The 27474-nt window shown below is 39.2% G+C and overlaps 2 protein-coding genes across 7 annotated transcripts in view; one reads left to right on the top strand and one right to left on the bottom strand.

Annotated features, from left to right (window-relative positions):
• Positions 1-15265, top strand: part of ATP8A1 (ATPase phospholipid transporting 8A1) — a 100879-nt gene extending 85614 nt beyond the window's left edge. For all 6 annotated transcript variants that reach the window (XM_038134320.1, XM_038134321.1, XM_038134319.1 and 3 more), the window contains 4 exons: positions 2192-2280; positions 2680-2772; positions 10383-10474; positions 10815-15265. In XM_038134320.1, coding sequence (XP_037990248.1) covers positions 2192-2280; positions 2680-2772; positions 10383-10474; positions 10815-10912 — 372 coding nt within the window. In that variant the 3' untranslated portion in view covers positions 10913-15265. The remainder of the gene's footprint in view (positions 1-2191; positions 2281-2679; positions 2773-10382; positions 10475-10814) is intronic.
• A 1132-nt stretch (positions 15266-16397) lies between these two features.
• SHISA3 (shisa family member 3) lies at positions 16398-21658 on the bottom strand. The gene is made up of 2 exons (XM_038135670.1): positions 21364-21658; positions 16398-20507 (listed from the first exon to the last, which is right to left on the bottom strand). The coding sequence occupies exons 1-2, from the start codon at positions 21656-21658 to the stop codon at positions 20056-20058; spliced, it is 747 nt and encodes a 248-aa protein (XP_037991598.1). The 3' UTR covers positions 16398-20055.
• Between the last annotated feature and the right edge of the window lie 5816 nt (positions 21659-27474).

The raw sequence follows: 27474 nt of genomic DNA, 5'->3' as shown, positions 1-27474 counted from the left end.
TGTTTTCTACAGAGTGAGGGGGGAGCTTTCTTGTACAGAAAGGAAGGAAATACCTCTGTGGGATTTTATTTTTTTCCCCTCTTCATCCAAAAAATACAAAGAGGGCCTCTGTCTTTAATGCGAATGTCGGCTTTAAATCTTTTAGGTTTGGATTAACTCTGTAAAAGAAAAAAAATCTGACAGGCTTTCAAATATGACGCAGAAAAACTTTTTTTTTTTACCTCAATTCATGTTGTTCATTTGTAAAGCCAAAGGCTGGATGGAGTGAATAGTAGGCGCCAGTTGTTCCTTCGTTCATAGTTAGCATTACAATGGTCAGAATTAACATCCTAAGACCTACATTATCACTTTTGCTGTTTCACCAGCAAACATTTAATACCGGGTGGCTAACACAAGAACAGCTCTTTGCTATGTTCTTATAAATAAAAAAATGTTGTTAATAATAGGAAGTAATAATAGGAAGTAATAATCGTAATTAGTTCAAGTTGTATTATTACGCTTTTTTCTTGTTTTTAAGAGAACTATCTAATTGCTACTTAATTATAAAATGTCTTGCAAAATGCATTTATGATAGACATTTCCTATTAGCTCCTGTTTTAGAAAATTAGTATTTCATCAGATATGTCAAAAGTCAGGTTTTGCTTGTGAAGTGACTGCTAATATATTTTTCTCTAATACATTTCCTCCTGATACAAAATTTTCTCTTTTTTTCCCTTTTTGAAAATATGAATTGTTTTGTTTTGAACCTGCCTCTGCTCAGGGTTTACACCTTTGCTGGCAGCTGTTGACAGAAGTAGTTAGTAGCATCTCAGGGTAATATCTATGTCCTTTTAACATATCCATGGGTAGGTTACCACATTTTTAAAGTACAATCTAATGCTTTCCAAAGAATCAATGTCATTAGGAATTTGGATACAAAAACAAGGCAAATTGAACTTTTTGCTTATAGGAGAATTAGGGTTTTTTCTGAAAATAATTCCCTTCTTTTTTCATATATCAACATATTGAGTATAATTCTTAAATGTTCATGTATGCATGTTAAGAAATTAGACTTCAGCTACTGCAAACTATCTACTGTTTGTCAGCTGCTTAAAGCTAGTAAAATTTAGGCTTACTTATTTTACATACTGAGGCTTAATCTGTGAAAGAAATTAGTCTCCAAGTAATGACACAAAGGATTGGAAACTACACTACACTACTGTTGTGTAGTGAGTTACTTTCAGCCTCTCTACAATCAAATTACATTATAAAAATATTTCTAATACTGACTGCAATTCAAACCTGCAGTAACATGCTTCAGTAAGTATTTATCATACTCTTTGCACCCATAATATTGTCGCTGTAGACATTTAAGCGTGAATTACAAAGGTAATGACATTTTTTCTTTGATGTCCATATATTGTGATGTTTGTTTTGGCCATTCAATATGTTTTAGTTTTTAGTATTTCTACAGACCAAGTTGTGAACAGAAGAAATTCCTATATATTACATATAGTGGTGTACAGAAAAAATAAATACACAGATAAAAACAATTATGTGATTTTTCAGATATTTCACCATGTATTAATTAATGTGTTCGATCTTCATTTAACAATATGTTGCATATTTTCAAAATTGCATAAATAGTTGTTTCCTTATTTCTCATTTTTAAGCAATCTGTTTAACAGGAGTCTGTGGCAGTGTGGGAGCTGTGGTACAGCGAGTTGTGTGGGAGAAAACTTTGATCCAGGTTATATTGCAGGATAATTGTTAACAGTGTCCAGTATCCAAATGAAGGGTCAGAAACTGTTATATCATGTTAGAGTCAATTGCAAATTGAAAACCTATGCTCATAATGTATTGAGAAAGTTGGAAAAGGGTGGATTTTTGATAAATCTGATTTTAATGGAAAAGCCTGCAATCAGTGGTATAGAGCAGCATTGTGGAGGGTGATTCCCTCATGCAAAGAGCTTAGCAGTGTATGTTTCTACCAGCTTCTTGACATGAAATAGTGCTTACTCTCTACTGGATTCATGTTGCAACTCAGGGGATTTTAGAAAAGAGTTCAAGTTCTATTTCACAGTAGTCATAGACTAGAATGATTCATTTAAATTCGCTTTTGATAGCTTCCACAAACTACTTGATAATTCTAAGATTTTTTTTTTTTGCTAGTTCTTGTCATGACATCGCGTTTTGTGCATTTTCTCTTCAGGCAGCTATGATGTTCAGCTCTGGAGTGTTTTGGATGGGACTTCTGTGCATTCCTATGACAGCTTTACTTCTTGATATAGTATACAAAGTGTGAGTACAGAAATGTTTACAGAAGAGAGTACTGACTGTTAAATGTGCTTTCTAATTATTAATATAATAAAAAAAGAAATTAAAATCAATTCTGGTGATTATATAAAATTCTTTTTTACCTTCTTTGTTTTTTAAAAACTTTATTACAAGAGTTATTACTATTTTAAATGTTTCAATAATTGTAGAGTTTTATTTATAAATATTTTTTGTTTCTAATTTGCAAAAACAGATGATAAAATACATTCTTTAGATTTGTTTTTTTGATATTTCTCCTTGTAAATCTTAGGTTTAAGTTGGGGGAAATGGATTTATAAATTGAATATTTATATAAGCATTAAAACTGTCTGTTGTTCTACTTTCAAGAAGAGTAAGTCTAGCAGTACTTTGTATGTATTACAGAGTAAAGAGAGCTACTTACAAGACACTGGTAGATGAAGTTCAGGAGTTGGAAGCAAAGTCTGAGGATCCTGGGGCAGTTGTGCATGGCAAGAGGTACAGTAAAAAACTGTAGAACATTGTCTTAAAAAACAAAGCTAAATATTTTTAGCTTTATACATGTATCAAATACAAAAGGTTATTTTTCAAAAGCCGTACAAATGAAAAGCATCTGTGAAGGACCTTCAGGTCTACTGAGCCTGCGTGCTTTTTCATAGGCTTACATAGAGGTTTTTACCTAAAGCTTTAACTGATGTGTTTCTTTGTAGCTGACTGGTTTCTGGTTCTTATGTATAGAACAAGTTTGAGGTGCAATTTTAATTCTGTGACTTTTGCCTGTGTTAACAATTAATTCACAAAAAAAAAAAAGAAGACGGGTTAGAACAAAATGAGTTTAAATCTGCATAATTTTCTAGTATAGCCATAAACAGGGCCTAAGCACAAAAACAAAAATTAAATTCTATAAAAGCTGCTCAGTAGCATAGGGAAAAACAAAAAATGTGTCCAGTATTTTCTGAAATTGAATAGAACAAGCTGCTTTTCTATTTAACTCCAGTCCAGAACAAACTAATTTGATTAACCTATATGAATTAAGTAAAATTTTTAACTTAAGGCTCCACAAGAATTCCCTTGTTACATCGTCCTTCATGGGCCAGGCAAATAATTTGAAAAGGGAGAAGGTAAAACTGAACAATTGGACATTTTCTACATGTAAACTCAGCATAAAGGTGTGCACTCACTAAAATATTTAAGACTTTTTACAAGCTGAACTTGTAGCAAGCACTCGCTGAATGTATGAGATGACAAAATCCCCCTCTCCCCCCCTTCCAATTCATTAGTGCCATCTGGCTGAACTAGAGCTTTCTTTTCTTGTGTTCATTTTCATGAGTTTTGTGAAGTCTAAAAAAAGCCAAAACTGCTGATACTTGATTTTCCTGTTCTTTCTTTTATTTGGACTGCTGTTCTTTTAGTATCTTCATGGCAAAAAGCATAGCCAAGAAGACTTTTTTCCTACCAAGCTATGCACAGAAAGAGACCAGAAAAAACACAGCCACTTAGTATAGGTTCAATTTTCAGAAAGTACCCTTTGCTCATAAAGATACTTCAGCAATCTTATTATATCCCTCTTCTAGTTCAGTGGGAATCAGTTTACTAGGGTTTACCAGGTTGAGATCGAATTACATCAGATACCAAGGTGATAACCATCATTTTTAATGGGGCAGTATCCAGCTTGCATGAGAGCTTTCACAAGAATGTTTTGTCTCTAGCTGGGTTCATCTTTCCTGGTAACAAGGAACTGGGGTTCCAAGAGGCCTGGAAGCTCATCCTGCCACCCATGGAGCACTAGACTACCTAGTCTAGTGTGGTGGCTAGAGAAGAGGACATACCTGCATGCAGTCTCCTCTCAGGCTCTATCAGCTGTCTGTGTAGCAGCAGCTTTCCACTGGAAGTGCTGTAGAATCCCCTAGTTGGTGGCAACTCCTACTTCAAGCTTACTTTTCCTTCATCACTGCAAGACCTAACCATTGCTTGCAAGAGTAATTTCTCTTGCTTTTAAAGGTGATGTAAATTGATTGTTTCAGATGCTTTTCTCAAGTGGCAGTGGTCATTCAAGCAGGTTGAGGGCAGTATCTTCCTCCAAATTAACCCACTCATCTGTCAGTGAGTTTTGAAGCAATGTATGTTCTGTCCTCTTTTGCAAAGAGCAAAAGCTATAGAAGAATGAGTTGCAGAAGAGAAAGCAGACATTAGTACTGGATGGTGCTAAAAGGGGAACATCTTGTGGGTATAGAAAAATGTAAGGTAACCTACCTTTTTAGTATTTCATACTTGCATTCCCAAGACTTCCCTTGTATTCCCAATTCAGCTACTTTAACTTCAGTTGTCTAGGCAGGATGCTTTTCCCTTATTCTACACACAGCATGTCTTCCAAATCCTTTCTTATATAGGCAAAATGAACTTGGTGTTTTCACCACCGCTTTTGTAATTATCTTTTTATCCCACAGTTAAATAGTTATGAGGGCTCCCTGACAGCTGTTTAGTTACCTGCCACAATATCTTTCTTAGATGTAATTTTTCTCCACAAAGTTACTTTTAGACCAGTATTTCCGAAGGATACAAGCATCCACCATATATGCAAATCACTGGATGTTACACAGCTCTATATCTCTCAAGATTTTATTCCCTCACTTACTTTTTTAATGTATTAAAATTCAAGTGATAGAGCCAAAAGTTTACTTTTTATGGAGAAAGTATTCATTGTTAAAGAAACGGTCTGATGAACTGACTTACTTGCATCTACAAAAAATTTGATTCAACTTTTGTAAACACTGTTGAGTCTCTTAAATTGCAGAAGCTCAGATTAATTAGTTACCAGTACAGAGTAAGTAGTTAAATGGGTGAGGAATATCCTCTACATTTGTTTAAGATGTGTACATGAGACGTTCTTATTCTAGTGTGTGCATATATGTGGGAGTACCTTTTTCTTTTATAGCAGAAAATTCTGTTCTCATTAAATGCCAAAATAACCTAAATTAAATCACTGCCTGATTAAAAGATAACTGAGAAATAGTGAGAAAGATAACTCAGAAACTTTTCCTCTCTGTCCACCCCCATCTTAGAAATACTACAACACAAAATAGAAGTCTCAGCTTCCACAGATAACAGGTCAGGATTCTTGTATTGGACAGCTGTTGTAATCAGTGTGTATCTGAATGTTTACTGGGAAGGGGACCTACAAGAAAGCCAGGAGATTTTATAAGGGCATGTAGTGATAGGACTGAAAAAGAGTAGGTTTAGTTTAGATACTAGGAAGAAATTCTTTACTGTGAGGGTTACAGGAATTAATAAAATAATAATTTTTTTTATATAACTGTGTCTAATTGCCTGTAAAGGTATACATTTCATGTTCAAAAATAGTTAATACTCTGCTTGTCCATATAGGTACACATAATGAGCACAAGCATTTAGTTACTGTGATCTAACATTGGTAATTATGAAACCATGTTTTCTTGGCTTCACATGTAGATACTTAAATATGCTTTTGAATGGCAAGAGGGTGATTTATAATAGAGAGCCCACAGTATTTGAAGTATAGAAAAGGAACAGAATTTAATACTTGAATAGCTGAAAGCACTTTTCTCAAGTGTATTTCCTATGTATTTTGTATTTTCTTTACCAGCAATCAGATCTGTGCAGTAGAAACTTCATTATACATTAACTAAGATATGTGCATACTTCATGTTCTTGTAAAAGTTTAAGGTAGTCTTTTCACTGCTTAGCATTTAAGCAATGAAATGTGGTGAAATGAGGAGGAACATAAATAAGACTTCCAGAGGGCAGACTTTTGCCTACTTAAGAGACTTATTCAGAGAGTTCCTTGGGAAGCAGCCCTTAGAAACAAAGGAGTCCAGGAAAGGTGGGTGTGCTTCAAAACAGACACCTTGAGGGCACAGGAACAGACTGTCCCTGTGTGCCAAAAGATGAGTAGACAAGGCAAATGTCCAGCCTGGGTGGGCAAATGAGGTTTTGAAGGAACTTAGGAATAAAAAGAGGATGTATCATCTTTGGAAGGAGGGTCAGGTCTCTCAGGAAGTATTTCAGGGGGTTGCTAGAGCATGTAGGAAAAAAAAATAGGGAGGCCAAAGCTCAGTTCGAACTTAATTTGGCAACTTTTGCAAAGGAGAATAAAAAAATGTTTATATAAATATAATAATGGCAAAAGAAAGGGTAAGACCAGCCTTTGTTCTCTATTGGATGAGGGAGGGAACTCAGTAACTGCAGAGGAGGAGAAGGCAGAAGTGCTTAATGCCTTCTTTGCCTCAGTCTTTCGTGGGAAGACAGCTTGTCCTCAGGACAGCTGTCCTCCGGGGTTGGCAGCTGGTGTCAGGGAGCAGAATGATCCCCTGTTATCCAAGAGGAAGCAGTCAGAGAGCTGCTGAGCTGCTTGGATGTTCATAAATCCATGGGCCCAAATGGGATTCACCCCAGGGTGATGAGGGAGCTGGCAGATGAGCTTGCAAAGCCACTCTCCATCATGTACCAACAGTCCTGGTGCATTGGTGAGGTTCCAGATGGCTGGAAGCTGGCCAGTGTGACACCCATTCACAACAAGGGTGGGAAGGAGGATCCTGGTAATTATAGGCCAGTTAGCCTGACCTCATTACCTGGTAAGGTCATGAAACAGTTTGTGCTGAGTGTCATCACACAGCACTCACAGGATGGCCAGGGTATCAGATCCAGCCAGAAGGGGTTTAGGAGAGGTAAGTCATGTTTGACCAACCTCGTCTCCTTTTATGACCAGGTGACCTGGCTGGTAGATGCAGGAAAAGCTGTGGATGTTGTGTATTTGGACTTCAGCAAGGCTTTTGACACTGTCTCCCACAGCACACTCCTGCAAAAGCTGCAGCCCCTGGCTTGGACAGGAGCACTCTGTGCTGGGTTAGGAACTGGCTGGATGGCCGGCCCAGAGAGTGGTGCTGAACGGTGCTGCATCCAGCTGGTGGCTGTTCACCAGTGATGTCCCTCAGTTCTGTCCAATATTTTTATTGACAACATGGATGAGGGGATTGGATTGAGTCTTTCGTTGTAAATTTGCAGATGATGCTAAGCTGGGAGCATGTGTCCATCTTTTGAAAGGTAGGAGGGCTCTGCAGAGAGACCTGGAATGGTTGGATGGATGGGCAGAGTCCAATGAGGTTTAATAAGTCCAAGTGCCGAGTCCTGCATTTTGGCCACAATAACCCCCTGCAGCATTATAGGCTGGGGACAGTGTGGCTGGACAGTGCCCAGGCAGAAAGGGACCTGGGTGTACTTGTTGACAGCTGCTGAACGTGAGCAGCAGTGTGCCCTGGTGGCCAAGAAGGCCAACAGCATCCAGGCCTGTATCAAGAATAGTGTGGCCAGCAGGAGCAGGGAGGTCATTCTTCCCCTGTACTTGGCACTGGTGAGGCCACACCTTGAGTGCTGTGTCCAGTTCTGGCCCCTCAGTTTGGGAAGGACGTTGAGACGATCAAGCACATCCAGAGGAGGCAACAAGGCTGGAGAGGGGCTTGGAACACAAACCCTATGAGGAACAGTTGAGGGAGCTGGGGGTGTTTAGCCTGGAGAAAAGGAGACTCAGGGGTGACCTTATCACTCTCTACAACTTTGTGAAAGGTGGCTGCAGCCAGGTGGGAGTTGCTCTCTTTCTCCAGGCATCGTCTGACAGAACCAGAGGACACAGTCTCAAGCTGAGCCAAGGGAAATATAGGTTGGTGTTAGGAAAAAGATTTTTACAGAAGGAGGGATAAAGTACTGGAATGATCTGCCTGGGGAGGTGGTGGAGTCACCGTCCCTGGATGTGTTCAGAGACTGGATGTGGCACTTGGTGCCATGGTTTAGTTGAGGTCTTCGGGCATGGGTTGGACTTGATGATCTTGAAGGTCTCTTCCAGCCTAGTGATTCTCTGATTCAATCTGAACATTCCATTCAGGAATACAAGCAAGGAATGATGGCGCCAAGAATGGTATAATAGGCATGCTAATGTTTTAAATAGATATTTTTTATTAGAAAATAATACCTGTCAGACATTTCATGGACATTTTCTGATTTCAACTCACATTAATAAGGATTTCACAGATGGATTGCAAAGGAGATGCAGCTGATAACTATAACTAAGTGTACCCATAGTCTTCCACCTCCTTGGCCTCCAATTTTACATTTTTATTCATTCTCTGTATTCTTATGGTTTAGATTTCAGTCACTAATTTTTTATTAATGTCAGTTAAACAGTTTACAGCTCTAAACTAAAAAAGAAGGCTCCTACACAGTGTAGAGGAGCAAGCAGGATAAAAAAAAATCCCCAGAGAGTTAGCTTAGGAAAGCACTGAGAGTAAGATGTGTTTCAGTACTTCAGCCTCTCCATTCTTGATTCAGTCAGCAGATGCCAACTACCTTCCTGGAATTGGTACCTATTTTTTTTTTTCTTACAAGGAAGTCTCATTCCATCTTTTCATTGAAAACATGGCCACAGAAGCAGTTTCCCCTGCCTATCAACTTACCTTGCAGATTTTCCAGTTAGCGTTCCACTATGGGTGTGGAAATAGTAGGTTTATTTTCCTTTTCCAACTTACAAAAGCCAAGCTTTCACCATATGCTTTAATCACCAGCTAGAGGGGAACAGAAAGATGAGATAAACCATTAGTCTCTCTACCTCTAAACAGTGATTCAGCTTCATATATAAGTGTAGAGTCACTTAAGAAAGAATGAACGTTTCTATTTTAGTGGCTTGAATGGTAATCTGGTAAGGAAAGCAGTCTAGTTCCCTTCCTTGCAACACTTAGTCTGGTTGATAGCCTGGGAAGGTAAGTCTGTTGAGCTAATTGACAATAATATTAAAAAGTAATTTGACTAATCAAAACTTGGTAACATTAGGTGTATGAAATCTGTTTTTCTTACTACATCATTGCACTAGAGACAATTTTGCTAATCTAGCAAAACTGTAGCAATATCAAATCACTGTATACTCCCATTATACATACATTATACATAAGATTAATCTCTTTTTTAATTGAACTAATTTTAGACCAGTTTACATTGAGAGGGGGGTGGATTTTTCAGCATTTGAAGTGTTTAAGTGATAGGTTGGTATTTCTTGAAACACAGGCTGTAATTCACAGTGAGCATCAAATCAAGAGGACACTGAAGAAGATTTTTTTTGGTTTTTTTTTAGTATAGTCCCTTGCACATATTTAATATGTTATTAAAGCTGTAAGATTTTGTATTTTTTCTTAGCTATGCCTCATCTACCTGGTATTTATTTAGTAACATTTGTTCCTATTACAACTTTAGTGTAATAAAGACAGAAGGGAAACCCAGTACCTTTGCTACTCATTTCACTACAGTTTGCAGCATTTAGCTGACTCTTGAGTCTCAATTTAAAAAATGTTTAATGCTCCTGTTTTCCACTTGGGCTGAAATGGGGGAGTACCTTGGGTCACACTAAAGGTACCCAAGTGTGTGTATACAACAACACAACAAACTCAGTAGTGCTGGGAAGGAAGGAGATGGGCTGAAGTGGCCAACCTTAGCAGCAATAGTAGTTTGTAATTTGGGTACGATCTCCAGAAAAACACCTTCTAGAGTTTCCTGGGGAAAGCTCTTTTCTAGAGCTCTTTTCATGGAAGTAATGTTTCTGTATACACAGCTGATGACCATGAACGTGGCTTTCCCTCCACTCATTTCCCATCCCTTTGGGGTACTCTGTCAGTCGAGGCTGGGAATACTTTCTATGTAAGATAAAAAAGACTAATTCATCTTGGCACTATTCAAGCTGTGCTACATCAAGGAAGACAGTGCCTTCCCTTTACATTGTGTGTTTCTAAAGGAGTCACACTCAAAGGTTGAAAATATTCATTTATTTGTGTCGTCAGCACACAGCAGTGTTCCAAGCAGATATTTTGCCTGCGCTCTGACAAGAAAAATCATTACCAGGGGTCAGAACTTAATAATCTGTCCTCATGCAAGCTTTTAATCATCATCTTAATAATTCATCAGGCACAATATAAAAAGAAAAAGGAGGGTGGACACTTCTCATTTAACAATTAATTCCCATTGAGCAGACTCAAACATAAAGGGATAGGGTAATTAGTAAGTAAGTATTTTTCACATGTCTACTTTCTCTCTAGCTTAACTGAAAGAGCCCAACTACTGAAGAATGTTTTCAAGAAGAACCATGTGAACTTGTATCGCTCTGACTCTTTGCAACAAAACTTGCTTCGTAAGTGTTCACTGACAAAAATTAATATCCATTAATACACAGCAGTAAAATTCTGCCTTTCACTGCATTTATTTATAGCAAAACTGCAGTATCAAAAAACCCATTAGACCATATTCTTTGCCTGTGGTTAAGTTGCCCTTCATACCTAAGGTACTGTGCAGAGCTCTTTCTGCTGTTTAATAACTGCCAAATTCTGTAAGAAATGGCACAAGATTTTACTAACTGTTGAAAAGATGTTTATTCCCCTCTATTCACCTTTGTTAAGTTGCTTTTATTAAAACGTAAAAAAAATAAAAATGATCAAAACTTAATTTGTTTCTATTTCACTTTATATCTGCAGATGGCTACGCCTTTTCTCAAGATGAAAATGGAATTGTTTCCCAGTCTGAAGTCATAAGAGCTTATGATACCACAAAGCAAAGGCCTGAGGAATGGTGAAGGAACACAGCTGGACATTTAGGCCTTCGTTTTTACTTTTGGGAGACAGGCTACTAGATCTTTGCTGGGAGCTACGACCACGGTCCAGTTACCAGACATTGAAAGATCTATGATGGTCTTGTTCCATAAAGTTTGGGTTTGTGTATTCAGTAGACATAAGCACTGTGCAACTATACTGTAACACACCATCTCTAAATTTTTAACGAGCATTTGCTTAGCCTTTGTAAACAGATTGGAATTTACCTTGTATCCTGCCAGCTTGCTTATTTTACAATGAAATACAATGAAATGATCAATACTGGTCATATACTAGAAGGGCAGTGGTCAGATTGCTAAATGTACAGATCAACTAGCATCTGTGAAGGTTTTTAAGTGTTAATATATTTAAATACATTTGATAACAAGCCTTTGATTTCAACAAGTGCTGAAAAAAACTCAGTATCTTAATGGTGTTAATTCACCTTCTTTAAGAAAGATTTTGAGTCAAGATGCTCATAGATGTTTGTGTCAAACTAATCTAAAAACATTTGCCAAAGAAGTTCCATAAATGTTTTCTGTTAGAAACAATTTGAAAGGAAACACTCTCCAGTCCTGATCTCAGAACTGCATGCTTGAGTCTCCACTCTTGAGGAGAAGGTACAGTGAGTCTAATTTGAGTGGCCTTTTTGGCATTTGCTTTCAAAACTGCAAGTCTTTGCACCTTTGGCCTTATACAAGCTTTCCCCTTATTTTCATTTAGTATTGTGTATGTTGAATATGGCTGCCAACTTGTATAATGGAGTACACATAATACTTCATTCAATTTTTAAGAATTGCTCTGCCTTACTTCCCTTTAGCAAACTTAATTATTTTTGTGATGCTTAGTTGTATCTGCTTATACTGTAGGTTCAAAAAAAAGTTTGTTTAAACTTATTTTTTAAAATTAATCAAATTTTCAACATTTTTATACGAGGATTATTTGAAATGCATACATTGAAATACAGAGCAAAGCATGCCCTTCGCTAGTCTGCGGTATGTACTGGTTTATTTGCACTAAAGTCACTTCCTATAAAGGTGTGAAATACATTGCAGCAGTCTCTTTACAACTTACTGGTCATGCAGAATACTTATATACTCTCACTTTTAATTAAAATGGAGAGGAAGTGACTGCAGAAAAAGATACACACCTGGTATGAGGGGAAAAAAAAAGAGAGGGTGGTGTTAAATGAGAACATTGTGATACATGCTTTAAGTAGTTATACTTGGTATTTCTCAACTTACCATCCAACAACCATCAGGTTTCAAACTAAGAAAGGCTACTTGAACTTTAAAATTTAGCTAATTGTTGCCACTCTTTAGTCCATGTTTAATTCTGGGTTTAAAGGCCACCACAATTACATTAAAAATACAATTTTCTGTAGTAGCAGTTGGTTTTACTGTTAAGTAAATTATTGTGCATTGCATAGGAAAGATCTCTTTTTTCCTTTCAATGGAGATCAACCAGATGGAAAAGCAGAACAACAATATCCCCAGTGATCTGTTAAATTAAGTACTTCCTCTTTGCTCTCCAAATCATAACAAGTCATCCAGTCCCATCTTTTCTCTGCCCTCCTTCATTTGGCATGCACTAAAGGTGGCTTTACCTCCTTGCTTTTCGTCTGGCTAAATGTTTAACACGTAATTAATCTCACTATCCAAGTTTCTTATCCTCCATTCTAAGAGAAACTTAAAAATACACAGAGAAACCAAGAAAAGGCACAGTGTGAAAGTACATATTAAGGAAGGTGTATCAGTGGGAAGGCAGTCTGCATTTCATATGTGTGCTATGCAGTGTCTTCCTCTCACTAGCCCAGAGTGATCTTTGAACAGCAGGCACAAGGAGAAAGGGAACTAGAAACAGTACTGCCAGTCAGTCATGCAGACAAGAACTGCCTTCAGAAAAGCCATTGCAGGCATAGATAAATAGATGGATCAATATGGGAGGGCCAAATCACTTGACCTAAGGCAAGAAAAAATTCAGGGGCATGCCCCTTTCCTAAAATGGGGATCCCTCTTTGCTGTCATCCAAGGGACAATGACCACCTTCAAAACATTTCTGAAATTAACCATGACACTGTTGCTCCTTTATAATCTTTCTGTGTACTTAATTCATATAAAATTATCTATACGTAGACTCTTCATGGGCAATTTTTTTTTCTGTTCTAATTGGTTGAATTGTTAATTGTGCAGATACAGATTAGAATACACTGTGAAATATATACAGTGAGATATTTACATGATCTCGTATTCTTCCTATGAAATAAAATTCTGTCTTACATTATAACACAGTTTGAAGAAAACAATACACAGTACATCCCAAATTAATTACCTTAAAAAGGAAGAAAATGACTGAAACAACTCTAAGGTCCTAAATTCAGACTAATTTAAAGGTTTGTAAGATAATCTTATCACAGCATTTCATGCTTACATCTTTTCAGAATTTGAAGGAGTATTTCACAAAGTGCATTTTTTTACTACTTCTGATGCATTTTTCCCCTGTCTTGTACTTTTTCTTATAATTAGTGGTTGAAAGATACCACTTCTTAAAAATAGCAAAAAAAGACAAATGTGGCAAAATACAGTGGGTTTTGATTGCTCATACAATTCCATTTTAAATACAGGATTATCTTATCTATGTGTGCCCATTTTTAAATCAGGCCAAGTGTACAATATGCACTTTATTTTCATGTTAAGTACACAGTAATATAATCTAGTTCCATCCTGTTAGTATGTCATACCTTTGTTAAAATAAGGGGATTCTCCTGATGTTTGTTTAAAGGAAAAAAAGAACAGTTGAGGTGGAAATGCTCATAACAATGCCTCTGTTCTTACTGTTCAAAAATTCAAAAGTGTGTTAAATAGAGAGTTCACATGGACTTTTCCATCTCTTTCATGGGCACTGCAAGGTAGTATTAAAAATTTCCATCTAAAAGATGAACCTGTGCCACTAAAAATCGGGTATCTTATATAAATACTTTTGCTTGATTATTTTTAAATATATACATACATATATATAGAAATTATTCAAAAGAGTAACTGGAAACAAATTTTAACAAACCTATTGAAAATTTGTATCTGGAATTTTTTCTTGCCATTTCCTAATTTTACACATATTTTTGCAAAGCAGTTTCAACAGATTTATACTTAGTCATCATTCTATTTGTATAAAATGATAAAATATTTTGAAACACTAAGAGATAGCTGAAGATTCTTATATGTCCACATGCATCCATAAAATTCACCTTGTTACAAAGACAAGCATTAAGTGTCTTAAGATGTGTATCATGACATTTGAACCCATCTTGAATGACGAGTAATTTGGAATATGTGTTAAATTTAAGGAGAGAAGTTTTTCCCTTTTTTTCTTGTGTGTTGTGTAAAAGCAGTTGTAGTTCTGATGAATTTATCATTCTGTCTGCATGAGGCACTATTTCTAAGTGTTCTGAGGCGATGCATGGTGGTTGTTGATCCCTGTTTTTTAATGCCTTTGTTAAAAGTCTGCTCATAATATATCGAGAAGCTAGTGCTGTGTAAGCAAATGAGTTTGTCAGTTCAGCTTCCTTGGTACTGGATGTTTTCACTGGTTACAAAACTCAACAAATGAGTTTCTCCTTCCCCCTCTCTGCCCTCGCTCCCCCAGTTTCCTTGCTGTTAACCAATAGATCTTTATTAAACAAAGGAATATTTTAGCATTCCAAACCTGGTTCCTGCTTATGCAAACCACTACTCTTATAGTGTTCAACTGGACTGTGTGTGAGTATAAGGACTACTCATTTGAGCAGTGATGTGCTCAATGAAATGAAAGTATTTCCATGTAGAGTGTGATTTGTAATTGCAAAGCTGTGACCAGAACAAGTTTGTTGTTTTTTTAAAAGTCATATTTTATGGTGTTTTTTTAATGTAGCATAGAAGCCATAAATGCATTAATATTGGTTTTCTACTTCAACATAATTTTTCATAACGATTGATTTTCAGTGTTTGATATGTATTAACCGCTGCAGAAAGCGGTCAGTCTGAAACAGCAAAATTTGCATTCAAGATGAAGTGAGGTTTTACAGCTCCACTAAGCCATTACTGCTGAAACTGTTGTGGAAATTATGAAGCTGCATGAATGAAGATTTTTTGACTCGGTGTTTATGGTAGTTTCTCAGGTTTAGTTTTAACTGGATGTTAAATGCACTGTGTTTTTTAAATAGTTCTTTTAGTAACACATTCAGTTCTATGCAGTGTTAAATGTCATTTGGCATTTGGTGAATGTGCATGTTTTGAACTGCAAATTTTAAATGTTTTGTCATTTAATTGTTAAAAAATGAATAAACTTTGCCATTAAATTAAGAAGCTTTGTTGACTTTATTGGTTGGAAATGCTAGGGATTACTTTCAGAGGAAAACATATCTCATCATTCTTGGGTTTGAATTCTTTAAAATGAGACATGCCAGAAATACTGTTTCACAAATATCACTGAGTTCTTGCATTTTTTTAAGGTAAACTGAAAAATTAGAAAATTGGTTTAAGGTTTTTTGCGGTTGGTTTATTTTTGAACACCTATTTGGAGATGTCTTTTTCAGTTCTCATGTGAAGTCTAGAAAAGTTAAAAAAAAACAACAAACAAAACAAAACAAAAAAAAAAACACAGAAGAAAACAAGGAGCACAGGAGTCTGATACCCTATTTTGAAAGAGAAGTATGTAGTACAAGAATGGTAACAGTAGGAATAAGGAAACATCACCTCCCTTTTCAGACAACAGTGGTAAATACTGTATCCAGAGCCCACCACTGAAAAAAAATCAACATATTATCCAAACCTTAACTGAGTTTTGGTAGTAGCTGGGTGACTGATTTTTATATATACACTAGACAGTGAATTAATTTTGTATTCTGTCCAAGCAGGTTTGATAATACATGTATCTTAGATGGTGCTACTTTCACAAGATCCAGCCTGTATTAGCAGATCTGGATTAAGGATATTCCACCTCATAATATTTTACCATCTCTATTATACTGGCAGTCATGAGGCCATTGAAATTATTCATTTTGTAATCCAGTTTATAATGATCCAGGCTCCCTCTCAAATCCTTTCCCTTCTTTCTTACAGCAAACACTATTTTTAAGCTAAAATCATTTCACTAACCTGATTGACACTACAGCATCCTGAATTTGCACAAGCCATAGATGGAAAGAATAAAAAGAACAGAAAGGCATTTCCTTGTCTGCCTTTGCTAATGAAAACAGGATAGCATGGAATTATAGCCTTGGTGTAACTGTGAGTCAAAAACTTTATGTGGTATTGTGAGGCAGTGGCTCCCTCAAAAGCAGACTCATTGTTCAGAGGAGTTCAAGTCCAGACAGCACATTGCAATAGGCAGCAAAACAGCACTGAAAACTAACTTGAATTCCTTAATGTTCCTTAATGTTCCTTAATGTCCTTATGTCAAGCTGTAACTGAGCAGTAATGACAAAATACTTTGGAAATTGTCACCTTTTTTTTTTATTCCAGTGGGATTAGTATTACAAATAATCTGTGAGTTTACATAGCCACAGACTGTACTTCTTACCTAGTTTCAAACAGAATCCTTCAGACATTCTTGCAAGTACTTGTAATGTTTTTCCTAGCACTGGAAAGTCTTGATGCATTTTGGAGATACACACTTCAGAATCCCAAATTGTGGAAACACAAAACAAATGGCATGCCACTTTTGCTCATTATCCACAGAAGGCTTGGGTTTCATCTAAGTCATTACCAGTTAATGGCAATCAAAGCATTTGTTGCATCGTATGTGAATGACAGTAATCAATTTAATGAGTGTGAATATTCTTTCATTTTGATTTTAGATTGTTGTTGTGCTAGTAAAAAGGAGTATGAACTGATTTCAGCATTCCAAAAGAAATAGTTAAATCTACTTTGTTAACATGGCAGTAAAGCAAGTACTGTCTGTAAATGTTATTTCTCATAGTAAGCAATTGCTTTCAGTTCAAGCTTACATCCAGCCCTTCAAACCATTTCATTAGTCATTAAAGTGCTATCACAATGTCATTTCTGTTCTGTCTGCAAGTTTTAGGAAAATTTCCTTCTCCTATAAATCATAGGAGTATCTAATGCCAAAAGGCTCTTTCCATTAGGAAGGAAATTCAGCATTCTCGCCTGCACACCAAATCCATCTGGGTCGGAAACTACTTGCACAGGCAGAATTGTTTCTATCCATGGGTTTTATTCTGGCCACCTCCTTTCCTCTCCCTTCAGCTATACGGGTCACTGCTACTGTGCTACTGTAACTACATGAACAATAATAGGGATTTTTTTTTTAATTTATAGTGTTATTTGTCTGTCTATTTGCAGATGGTGCATAATCCCCACCTCAACTGTTCTACAGGTAGCACACTACAGCTATTTTCAGTACAACTGATCTTTCGCACCCTAAGAGCCACATCTGCAGGATGTGTTGCAGTCTGGCTACTGATCTGTGAAGTACTTAGCACTCTGTAAACTTACAGACTTATCTAAGTCTGATTCAATGAAATTATTCCTGTGTGTCAAGTTCTTCAACTATTCTATAGGACAAACCCATTATGCAGCATCAGGGGAGGAAAGGAAGTGGCTCAGAGGGGTTTTCCCTGCTAGGCTGAGTTTCTTGCTACGTGGCAAACTTCACAGCTCTCTTTAGGCTGAACAGTCATTAATATTTAAGGCTTTATGCAAGTGTGGCAAAAATCCGTCCCTATGTTAAAACATTGATAACTGACTGCAGAGCCCTCTGAGACCATCACACTGAAGCAGCCTGGCCTGTACAGCACCAAATGGTAGCGGGCAGTGACTGAGCCAAACTCACAGCTTTGCTGTGTGCAGTCTTTCTTTCAGGAAAACACAGAATTTCAGCCACTCACCACCTGTGTCAGTGGCTCTGACGACTAATTGCTCTTCAAAGGTGCATAAATTGCCCCTTCTTAGTTAAAAGTGACCAAGTTTCTGCTTCCAGAATGGGTCTGTGTTGCCTTGGTTTACTAGATAAAGATTTCTTCTAATTGGAGATAACTTTAATTTGTAAAAAAACACAGTTGAGTTGGTTTGCTGTTTCTGCTGTACACAGGAGTGATCAGTATATCTCACAGTATGCTTCTGAACAAGACAGCTGATACATCTTGAAATATTCAATGATTTTTCAAAAAGTTACTTGACAAACAGTTCCATCCATAGCCATTCAAAATATGCAATGAAGAGTCCTGTGAAACCTCATCAAAGGCAAGCAAAAATTATCTTTCTTAAAGATTGTTTCTACAATAAAATTACAGGCCAAAACACTTAACTTTCAATTCATTTCCTGAATACCTAAAGTCTAATTTTTAGTATCTTGCAAAACATGTACACAGCTGTGTATCATGATTTGGGTTGTAATTAACAATTACAGCATTCAAGCTAGAGCATATTACTTAAAACGTTGTAACAACTCGTCTTTTTGCATTTCTAGCAGTAATGTTGGCTGGATTATCATGTTAATTGTGCAGTAAAAAACTTATTAAAAGGGTTATTTTGATTTTTTTTGTCATAACTACTGATTGCTAGATATTTGCTATGAAAAAATTATTCAACTGTTAAGAAAGAACCAATGAAGCTTTCCTAAACTACTTGTTAAATAGGCCAGCTATAATGTACTTCAACAGATCCTACACACAGGGAGCTTGAAGCTGATAAAATAGGAAAGCTCAGCCTCTGATATTGTAGATTCTGACCCACAGAATGACTTCAGTTTTTCACAAAAAACAAGTATACAGAGAAGCCCTTTAATGACTGCATTTTTTTACTTGTGTATTTTCCATTTGCTTACTGCATGTATTTGGTTTAGATGCTTTTTTTTCTTCTTCCATTTGGTTTGTTGGTTTACTTAGGTGAAGGAATGTAGAAGGGCAAACAGAATTTATTCCTAGCGCAGGATGTTTAATCCAAAATACCCAACTAATCAGTGTCGTTTTCAACACTTTTTCACTGCAGCTGCATGTAAAAAACATAAATGAATCTATTAGTTTGCTATACAGTCAGAATTTTGTATTATATTAAATCTGCACAACAGGTGCAGTTGAAGTTGTAAATCATTTTAAAAAGCAGAATAAACTATTTTAACAGGAAAAAAAAATACAAAAGAGTTACACCAACCAAATTCAACAAACACTACCTGTACAGAGTCATACTGATGACACAACACTTCAACCACACAGTTTATTGGTAACTTTTTTTGCGTGTTACTACTAAAATTAGTGATGTCAATGACGTAAATACATTTTAAATTACAAACTTCTCTTTACATTTTATACATGGCTAATTTTACAAACAGAACTTCATGATCAGTTTGTCCAACTTACACTTGCTGAGCAAAAAGCTGACAATAAATACTTCCTTCTGAAGAATGCTTTAGTAGACCACTATTTTTAGAACTTTATGTGGAGAAGTTATTGGTGATATTACTGAATACATTTTGCTTTCCTCATAGATAATCTGGCTATGTGAGACTGTCTGATCTTCAACTAGCTTAATTACTACTAGTTTTATCTACCATCGTTAAAGTTTACTAATACAAATATGCACTGTAAGTTCAGGTAGATTATGTGTACTTTTAAAAAACCTCTGCATTTTGATATCTAATAAAATTCTTCCTCTTACTTTTATTGCTCATGGAAGTGGTAAACAGTGAGATGTTTTCAAGGATCCTCTTTAGTAAGTATTACTCCTGTCTTACTTCTCAGGCTTATTGCAGCTTTATAGAACTAGTCTGACTATTATCAGTGGAAAGCAGCCACTGTTTGTTAACTAAGTTAACTGCATTAGGGTAAAATGTCATTTATAACACTGAGTACCTTCGTCCCAACATGGTTCTTTTACTCGTCTCTGAACACATTCTGCACAAATCAGGCAGAGCAGTCCAGTTTTAGAGCAACTGTTTGGAGTGTTTTACAATTCCTCTGTGAGTGTGATCCAAGCTTGGGAAATGCAATCTCAAGTGAGACCCCTCACTTTTCAAGGGCAACTCACCCACGGGAACAGTTCTGACTTCTGCAGCCACAGAGCACATCAGTGTGACACCCAACAGCAGCAGCCCCTGTGGTTGCAAAGGCTGCATTACCTCTTCACGAGTTAATTCAGCTCTGAGTAAAATCAGAGCAGCTCTTCCCAACCAGGGCAGGCTCTGGCTGGAGAGGATACCCAAAGTATGGCGGAGACACCAGAAATCCTGATGGCTGGGTCAGGTGGACTGTGTGGGCTGTCTGGAAGCAGCCAGATGTGTACGGAGGAGGTGAGGACGCCACAAGGCACCCTGGCTCTGCGCGGGGGAAGGAGAACCTGCGAACCGAGCTGCTGGTCGAACTGGAACTGGTCGCGGTACTGGACTGCCTGGATGGGGTCCTGAAGCTTGTGGAGGCCAAGATCATGGGAAGAGTCTCGGTCTGATAGCTCCGCAGAGAAAATCGGATTGGCTGTGATGGCTGTTTAGGTCTTAAACATGTGCAGCAATAAACTGCTACCAGCGAGCCCACGATAATGAAGGCAATAAATATTGATCCAACAATGAGGAATGGAACATAGATTGGTTCTGGGAGAAGAAAGAAGAAGAAAAGCCATCCAAATTAGCCCACTTAAGTAACAGGTCTTCCGTGTAGAAATAAACTCCACAGTGTTTATGAAGCGCCACATTATTTCAGTCCCAATAACATACCAATCTGCTCAGAAGAAGAGCACCATTAGTACTGAAACAAAATCAGAGTTTAAACCCTGTAGGTTCCAGTAAAAATTAATTTCTGTTACAGTTTTAATAGCTACCAAAAGTAAAAGCTGTCTACATTGTGTCCCCTTCACTGGTTCTTGTTAGGTATAGCTCAAGAATCTCACTCCTCTCCCCCTCCCTCATCCCCCAAATCGCCGGGACTGGCCAGTGTAACAGCTTGAATCCGCAGGTGAAGCTCAGATGCTATTAAATCGCTTCCTTTCCTAAGGTGGACGATAAGAGCAGAGCGTGTGACTTGGGAAACCAGTCTCCGTATGCCCTACCGGATTTCTTTTGTTTGGGAAACTGACGTCCACTAGCACGGTGGGCTGTGCGTGCAGAGCACCGCGGCCCACTCACACCTCCGGGAGCAGTGAAGTTAGACAGACACAGCAGAGCTTGCCGATGTAACTTAAAACACAAGCGCACCATGCAGTCAGGAGGGACCCTGCTGCCGGTGCCCTCGGGAGCGCGGAGCTGCGGCCCCCGCGCACCCGGGTCCGGTCCGTCCCGGCGCGGGGCCGCCACCGCCCGAGCGCACCTGGAGCCGCGCCCGCCTCCAGCCCACCCGCCGGCACGGGACAGGGACCCCGCAGCCGCCGCGGCGGCGGCACAGGCTCGGCCCGGGGGACGCTCCGCGGGGACCGCCTCCCGCCCGCCTCGGGACCCGCGGCCGGGCACTCACGGGCGGTGACTCCCGGCTCCGAGGGTTCCCGGTCGTTGGTGCAACCGCCCTGCTCCAGGCGAGCCTCGGCGGCGGCGCAGCAGTAGCGCAGAGCGCAGGAGCCGCAGCAGATGGTGGCGGCCGCCGTGTCGAAGCCCTCGGGGCACTGGAAGCCCTCGTGGTAGCCCCCCTGCCCGTCCACCCAGCCGTGGCAGTACTCGCCGCCGCCGGGCTGGCCCCCGCCGCCGCCGCCCAGCAGCCCCAGCAGGAGGCAGCGCAGCAGCAGCCGCGGCAGCGCCCGCCGCCGCCCCGCCATCTCCCGCCACCGCCGCCCGCCCGCCCGCCCGCCCCGACGGGGCGCGCAGGGGGCGGCCCCGGGTGCCGTGCGGGGCCTCCTGCGCCGCGTCCGGGGGCTGGGAGGCAGCTCCCACAGCACACACACCCTCACACGCCCTCACACAGACCCGCCCGCACACCCCCACATACCCTCACACTGCCCTCACACTCGCACACCCACCCGCAGGCACCCTCAGACACCCCCACTTTCACACCCTCACCCTCACACTCAGACACACACACACTCACACAGACACACACAGACACACACACACACTCACATTCACACACACACTGCTCGCCCCGTCGCTCACCTGCCGCCCCCGGTCCCCGCCGCCTTCTGCGCCCCCTGAGCATCGCCCCTGCCCCGCTGGCCCGGCCCCTGCGGCTCGGCCGGTCCCGCTCTGTACCTGTCGGTCGGACGGGGCCGGGCGCGGAGGGAGGAGGCTGCGGCCAGATCAGCGTTTGCTTTCCGCGGGCCTCTTCCTCTCGGCAGGCCGTGCCCGGCCTCTGCGAGAAAAGCGCCGAGCGGGAGTGCGGGCATCTCCCGTTCCTACAGCCGATCGCGCCCCTGGCTCCCGGCCGCCACGAAGCAGAAGGGTCTCTGCGCTGGCAATTTATTAAAGCAGCCCTGTGCTTCTAAGGGTTAAAAAGCAAGTACGGCGTATGATTTATTACAAAGACTTTTTGCTTTTTAACCTGTTTCCCTTCTTCAATATTTTTTATGTGCAAAGATATAACAGCATATCCCCAGAAGATTTATAACTTCTCTTAGTCAAACACCAGGCCCGTCACCTCTATTTTCCAAAGGGAGAGAATGGGTGTGGGGCTAGGGAGGAGGAACACATCTGTTCATATAAGAATCCAATCCTTTTTCTGCTAGAAGAATAATAGCAAGTCACCAAGCAAAAACCACAAAAGGAACTGCTTATTCATTTATTCTAGAGGAAAAAAACATTTTAAATGAACTGAGCAGATTTGGACTTTTGGTTCAAGCAAAGAAACATTTCTTTAAATGATGTCTCCCCTGTGTGCTATCTAAGAGGCACTCTAGCTCAAATGGTGAAAGTACTTATGAAACTTATATTAAAGCTGTGCTGAACGAAAGAATGCATTTTTCCTGCATCTGAAACTTCCTGACATCATTTACTGCTGGGGTATGAATATGTATATCAGAGTCTGACCACTTGTCCAACATTTTGAATGCCCATGTCACTAATTTCCAAAGTTGGCAAGTTTAGTCAAACAAAAGGAACAAAGTGTGCTGTGTACCAGCAATAAAACTGTGCACTCAGAACCATCTATCAAGACATTAGACTTCTGGCCAACTCCTAAATACAGTCCACAAGCACTATATTTGTGGGTTTGGTTTTTTTTTTTCTTTTAACTAATCTATTCAATTTTTTTTTCCTCTCTGACCCTTTTTTCCTGTTTTGATTTATATACATAAAACAAGTACCAAATCAGAAAAGCAAATTTTTAAAAATTGCATGAATTAAAAATATTTTTCATGGCTATTTAACAGATACAGCTATAGAAATAACAAAACTGGATATAAAAGAAAAACAAATAGATTTTGAAAGTGAAAATGTGATATTTTGTCCTCCTCTGCATTTTCATTTTGAAACGATGATGTGGATTAAACTTTTACCAGCTGTCCTGACTACAAGTTCCTAGTTTTTATAAGCCAATGTTAAATATTAATACAGTTTTGCATTTACTTCACCGTGGTTTTAAAGCAAACATAACCTTCATGGAATGTTTTAAAATGTATGACTTTTAAAGGCCTAATCCAACTTCCAGGAAGGTCAAAAGGAATCTCTGTGTTGACCAGGATGAGGCTTGGAGCAGGAACTCAGTAAGGTCTTCATGGTGCATTTAGCTGTCTCAGGTTCTCAGGTGCAGAGGAAAGAGGGACAACAGAGCCGTCCTCTCAAGTTTGCAGGAAAGCCTCATTTAGTAAGAGTCAGTGAGTAAACATCTCACAGCTCATATGATGATTTTGTTAATTAATTCATCAGGTTCCAAAAAAAAAAAAAAAAGAAGTGGTCTGAAAAAAGCCTTTTGAGATATAGAAATATTTCAGATCCTAAACTACCATAGGAAGTGCAGTGATAGAGTTCTGGGTGGGGGCACTGAGGAGGCTCCCAGCTCACAGGTATTGGGAAGACTTTGACCTGGGTTTATTTCTCCTTGTTTCCATCTCTAGTGCTTGGATTGTTAATAAAAATGTTTGTGTTCCTTTAGGCAGGGCTATTCTCTGCTCTCCTCTGTTGATGGCACCTGTACAGGATCTCCTGCAAATGGGGCCAATTAACTTTCTCTTTATTTGAATCCCAAATTTCTACATCCTGCAAGAAAATTCTTTTAAGAGTTTCTTAAGTATGGGTTTGCAAGTGTGAGTGGTTGGATTACTCTTGTGTGGCTAAATGGCATTTCAATCACAAAAGTGGATTTATCTCCCTTTTGCCAAATAAATCAGCGGCAGATTTCAGGACTGATCCTGCAAACACTGCCAACCTGGAAAGCTTTGAAGATACATGAGTTTTCCTATAAACTGCTGAGGTCTTAAATTACATCTTTGGTCTTTTTCCTTTCTCTGAAATATTGATACAGCCTGCAGAATGTGATGTGACTGTAGTGGAGGTGAACTGGATTGTTCTGACCTAGACAATAAAAACCTTTCTTGTGCTCCCTTTTCTGTAAAGGTACAGTTTGACGTGCTGGAAGATTCATTCGCATTGATTTTTGCCATTTGCTTTAAAATAAATCCACAAATAATTAAGAATACAGGAAAAACTATCATGTTGACTGTTGCTGAGCATCCTACATCTGCAGTTTGAGGACACTGGATGACTCAGAGTAGCTTGCTTTTAGACTGGTTTTTGTTGGGTGATGCTTCTGCAAAGTACCAGTGCTGACTTTGCTTATTATTTATTCTCTGCCAAAACCTTCCAGCTTCCAGGTGATGTGCCATAAACTTAATTACATCAGGTTCATTTTGAATGATGATTGTTGTTCTTTATAAAGGTTAGTATGAAAATTAATGAAGGTGAGATCAGTCATATAGCAGGGAAAAAAGATACTTAATTGTATTTTAAGGTGTTATTATCTACCAGGCTTTTTTTACTGTCTCCACAGCAAACCTACAGGGAGAACACATTATAGCACTCCTCATCTGCTTCTGTGCAAGATCAAACAATTTTTCGTAAATGACTTTTGAAATCATTGGCTCCCTGCACACAGTAATTACCTCACTTCTGCCAAATAGATTAATTGTAGAAACAGATATTAAAATCTTCTTAAACATATTCATATTTCCTAATAATTATTTTGCTACTTTCCATTTTCAAGATTTGAGGTTTTTTCCTTGGTTTTTCCCCCTGATTTTACTACTACACTTCTGGCATTCTTTGAAGCAAGCCAGTTACCCATGAAGCTCTACAAGAGAGTAAATCCTAATATCACTTCAGGCAGTTACTACCAATGTAAGGTAAAGTCCCAAAACTTTGGATTAGCTACTAGAGTCCAAGCAGAGACAAAATCTCCCAAACATTCCTAAATAATATCAGAGTTCTGTCTTGGCTAGGGCAATGATAGATAGGCTCAGCTCACAGCTTTCCAGTCATATTTTGCACGATCCGTCATTTCACCCCAGCTCTTCATTAAATTTTGTCTTGGATTTCAAAGAGTAAAAAAGGCCAAATTGAGGTACCAGCTTCTAAAAACAGCCTGGTGCAAGCCCATTTCCCTTTAAAAATAAAACCAAAAGATTTTGCCACCTAAATTGCAAGCCCTTGAGCTACGTGATTTGCTTCATTGTGCACATAAAGACTGTGTTGAATAAAATCCTGTATGCTGATCTCTCAAGTGATATCCTTAGTCTTGGCTGGTTGTGAGAATGCCCTTCCTGCAGCTCTCTTGCTGGGAGAGCCACCTGCCAGGCCACCAGCATCCCTGTCACCTGCCAGGCCACACGTGTCCCAGACTGGAAGGGCTGGCACGAGTGCTGTGAGATGCCCCAGAATCAGCCCCATGTCCCAAGGAGGCTCCTCTGGCTGCAGAGCCATTGCCTGCATCAGCAAATTAAAACAAGCCCATGAAGCCCATAAAGTGCATTTTGGTTGACTGAATCAAGGGGAAATGTGGTGCCTTTCTTCTTTCTTTTTCCTTGCTTTTTTTTTTCAGTATTCTTTTGTACTTTTCTGGTCTGGATTGGAGGCTGCAGCTCTGACAGCCAACTTTTATTTTCCCAGCTCCTGGGATTTGACCAGCACTGCATGATTTTCCACCCCAGTCAGGAATATCACCGTGTTTCCTGAAGTCTCTCAGAAATATCTGAGGGGTAAGGTTACATAAGCCAGCTGTTAAAGGCAGCACCACTTACTCTTGCCCACAGGTAACCACTGAGAAAGCTGGTTACAGTTTGTGGAGAAAAATGTAGAAGTCAGGTTATCTCAGCCTCATGACTGTCAAAGTAAGTGAGATTAATCACAAGTGCCTTAGGGCTCACTCAAGAAGTAGAACGTTTGATTACTGGTATCTTGATCCATGTGTACACATGTCACCATAATGGTTCCTTATCTGGAGTCTGTAGCCCTGCTGGGTAGAGGAGTTAGGATCAAACCTCGGGAGTCATCATTCTCCTCCTAAGGCAGCAAGAGTGGAAGATATTTTTAAGCCAGCAACGCACCCATCCCTACTTGGGGAACATTTTATCCCAGCCATCCCCATCTACCCTTTAGATAATCACTCTTGCCTTACTTTTGAGCTCTACAGAGACCATGTCCTGAAAGATGATTTGATTGTGGTTACATCCCGTAACTCACATATGCTGAATGTATCCATTCTGTACAACCACAGCAGTGCACTCCATCTCCTCATCCAGGAGGGCACAGAGCTGTTAGAAGTAGAAAAGCAGGGACAGATGTCTAGAATAGATAGGAATTTTTGATCTTACATGATGTGCAATTATCCTTTCTTCACTCCTGCTGTGGCTAAAAAATAGCCTGTCTTATGGCTACTCAGCAAGGTTTTCTGAAGAAGTGTTTAATTTTACTTTTAAACCAGAAATTCCTGTGCTTTGGAATTCAAAAACAAATTCTCCAAGCAACAATTCTTGATTCTAAAAAAAAGTTCAGTATGTAGTTACACCAACCACTAGCAGAGCAAGATAATAAAGCCCAAAATAAAAAGTAAAAAATAAAGTATAAAAATTACTGGATTTTTGTATTTCTAACAGCTGTTTTCAAAACACTGAACATGGGGAAGTGTTTTGAGAGCCAAAAAATATTGAAAAATGGCCCCATTTTGACCACTGTTTCACCTGAAAACTCTTACTCAATCATGATTCGGCAAAGAGCTCCTTCTCTGTAACTTGCTGAGAAAAAATGAGTTATTGCAAGTAAATAATCATACTTCCTAATAATCTTAACTGCTGCAGTCATTTTTAAACAGTACCAAGCTTACCAGCTAGAGGTGGAAGGCTCAGTATACTATTGCCAGGCAATTCCCTAATTCCCCCAAACAGTCATATTAATGAATATTGCAACAGAAAGGTCAGAGGAGAAAGATAGCATCAGACCTGCTTTGCTCTCTAACAGAGTGTGCATTTCTTTTTCCCTGAAACAGAATTAATGACCAAAAAAAGGTGAAAGAATGTGAGAGAACATGACATTTGAGCGTAGAAAAGTGTAGAAAGAAAATGTGTTTACCAGGGAATGAAGACTACTGGGTTGGTTTGTTTTTTTTTTCACTCACACCAGGAAAAAAAAAAGAAACATTCAAAAAGAAAAA

This window comes from Motacilla alba, chromosome 4, assembly GCF_015832195.1.
Source record: "Motacilla alba alba isolate MOTALB_02 chromosome 4, Motacilla_alba_V1.0_pri, whole genome shotgun sequence".
In the NCBI taxonomy this organism is placed as follows: domain Eukaryota; kingdom Metazoa; phylum Chordata; class Aves; order Passeriformes; family Motacillidae; genus Motacilla; species Motacilla alba.
The sequence above is the reverse complement of the archived record's forward strand: the minus strand, read 5'-3'. Positions and strand labels throughout refer to the sequence as shown.

Bases quoted from the DNA above. Each gene is read 5' to 3' on its own strand.
- SHISA3 (XM_038135670.1), bottom strand. From the start codon at position 21,658: ATGGCGGGGCGGCGGCGGGCGCTGCCGCGGCTGCTGCTGCGCTGCCTC. The intron at 20,508-21,363 runs GTGAGTGCCCGG...TTCTTCTCCCAG, and splicing joins GGAGCCGGGAGTCACCGCCC to AACCAATCTATGTTCCATTC.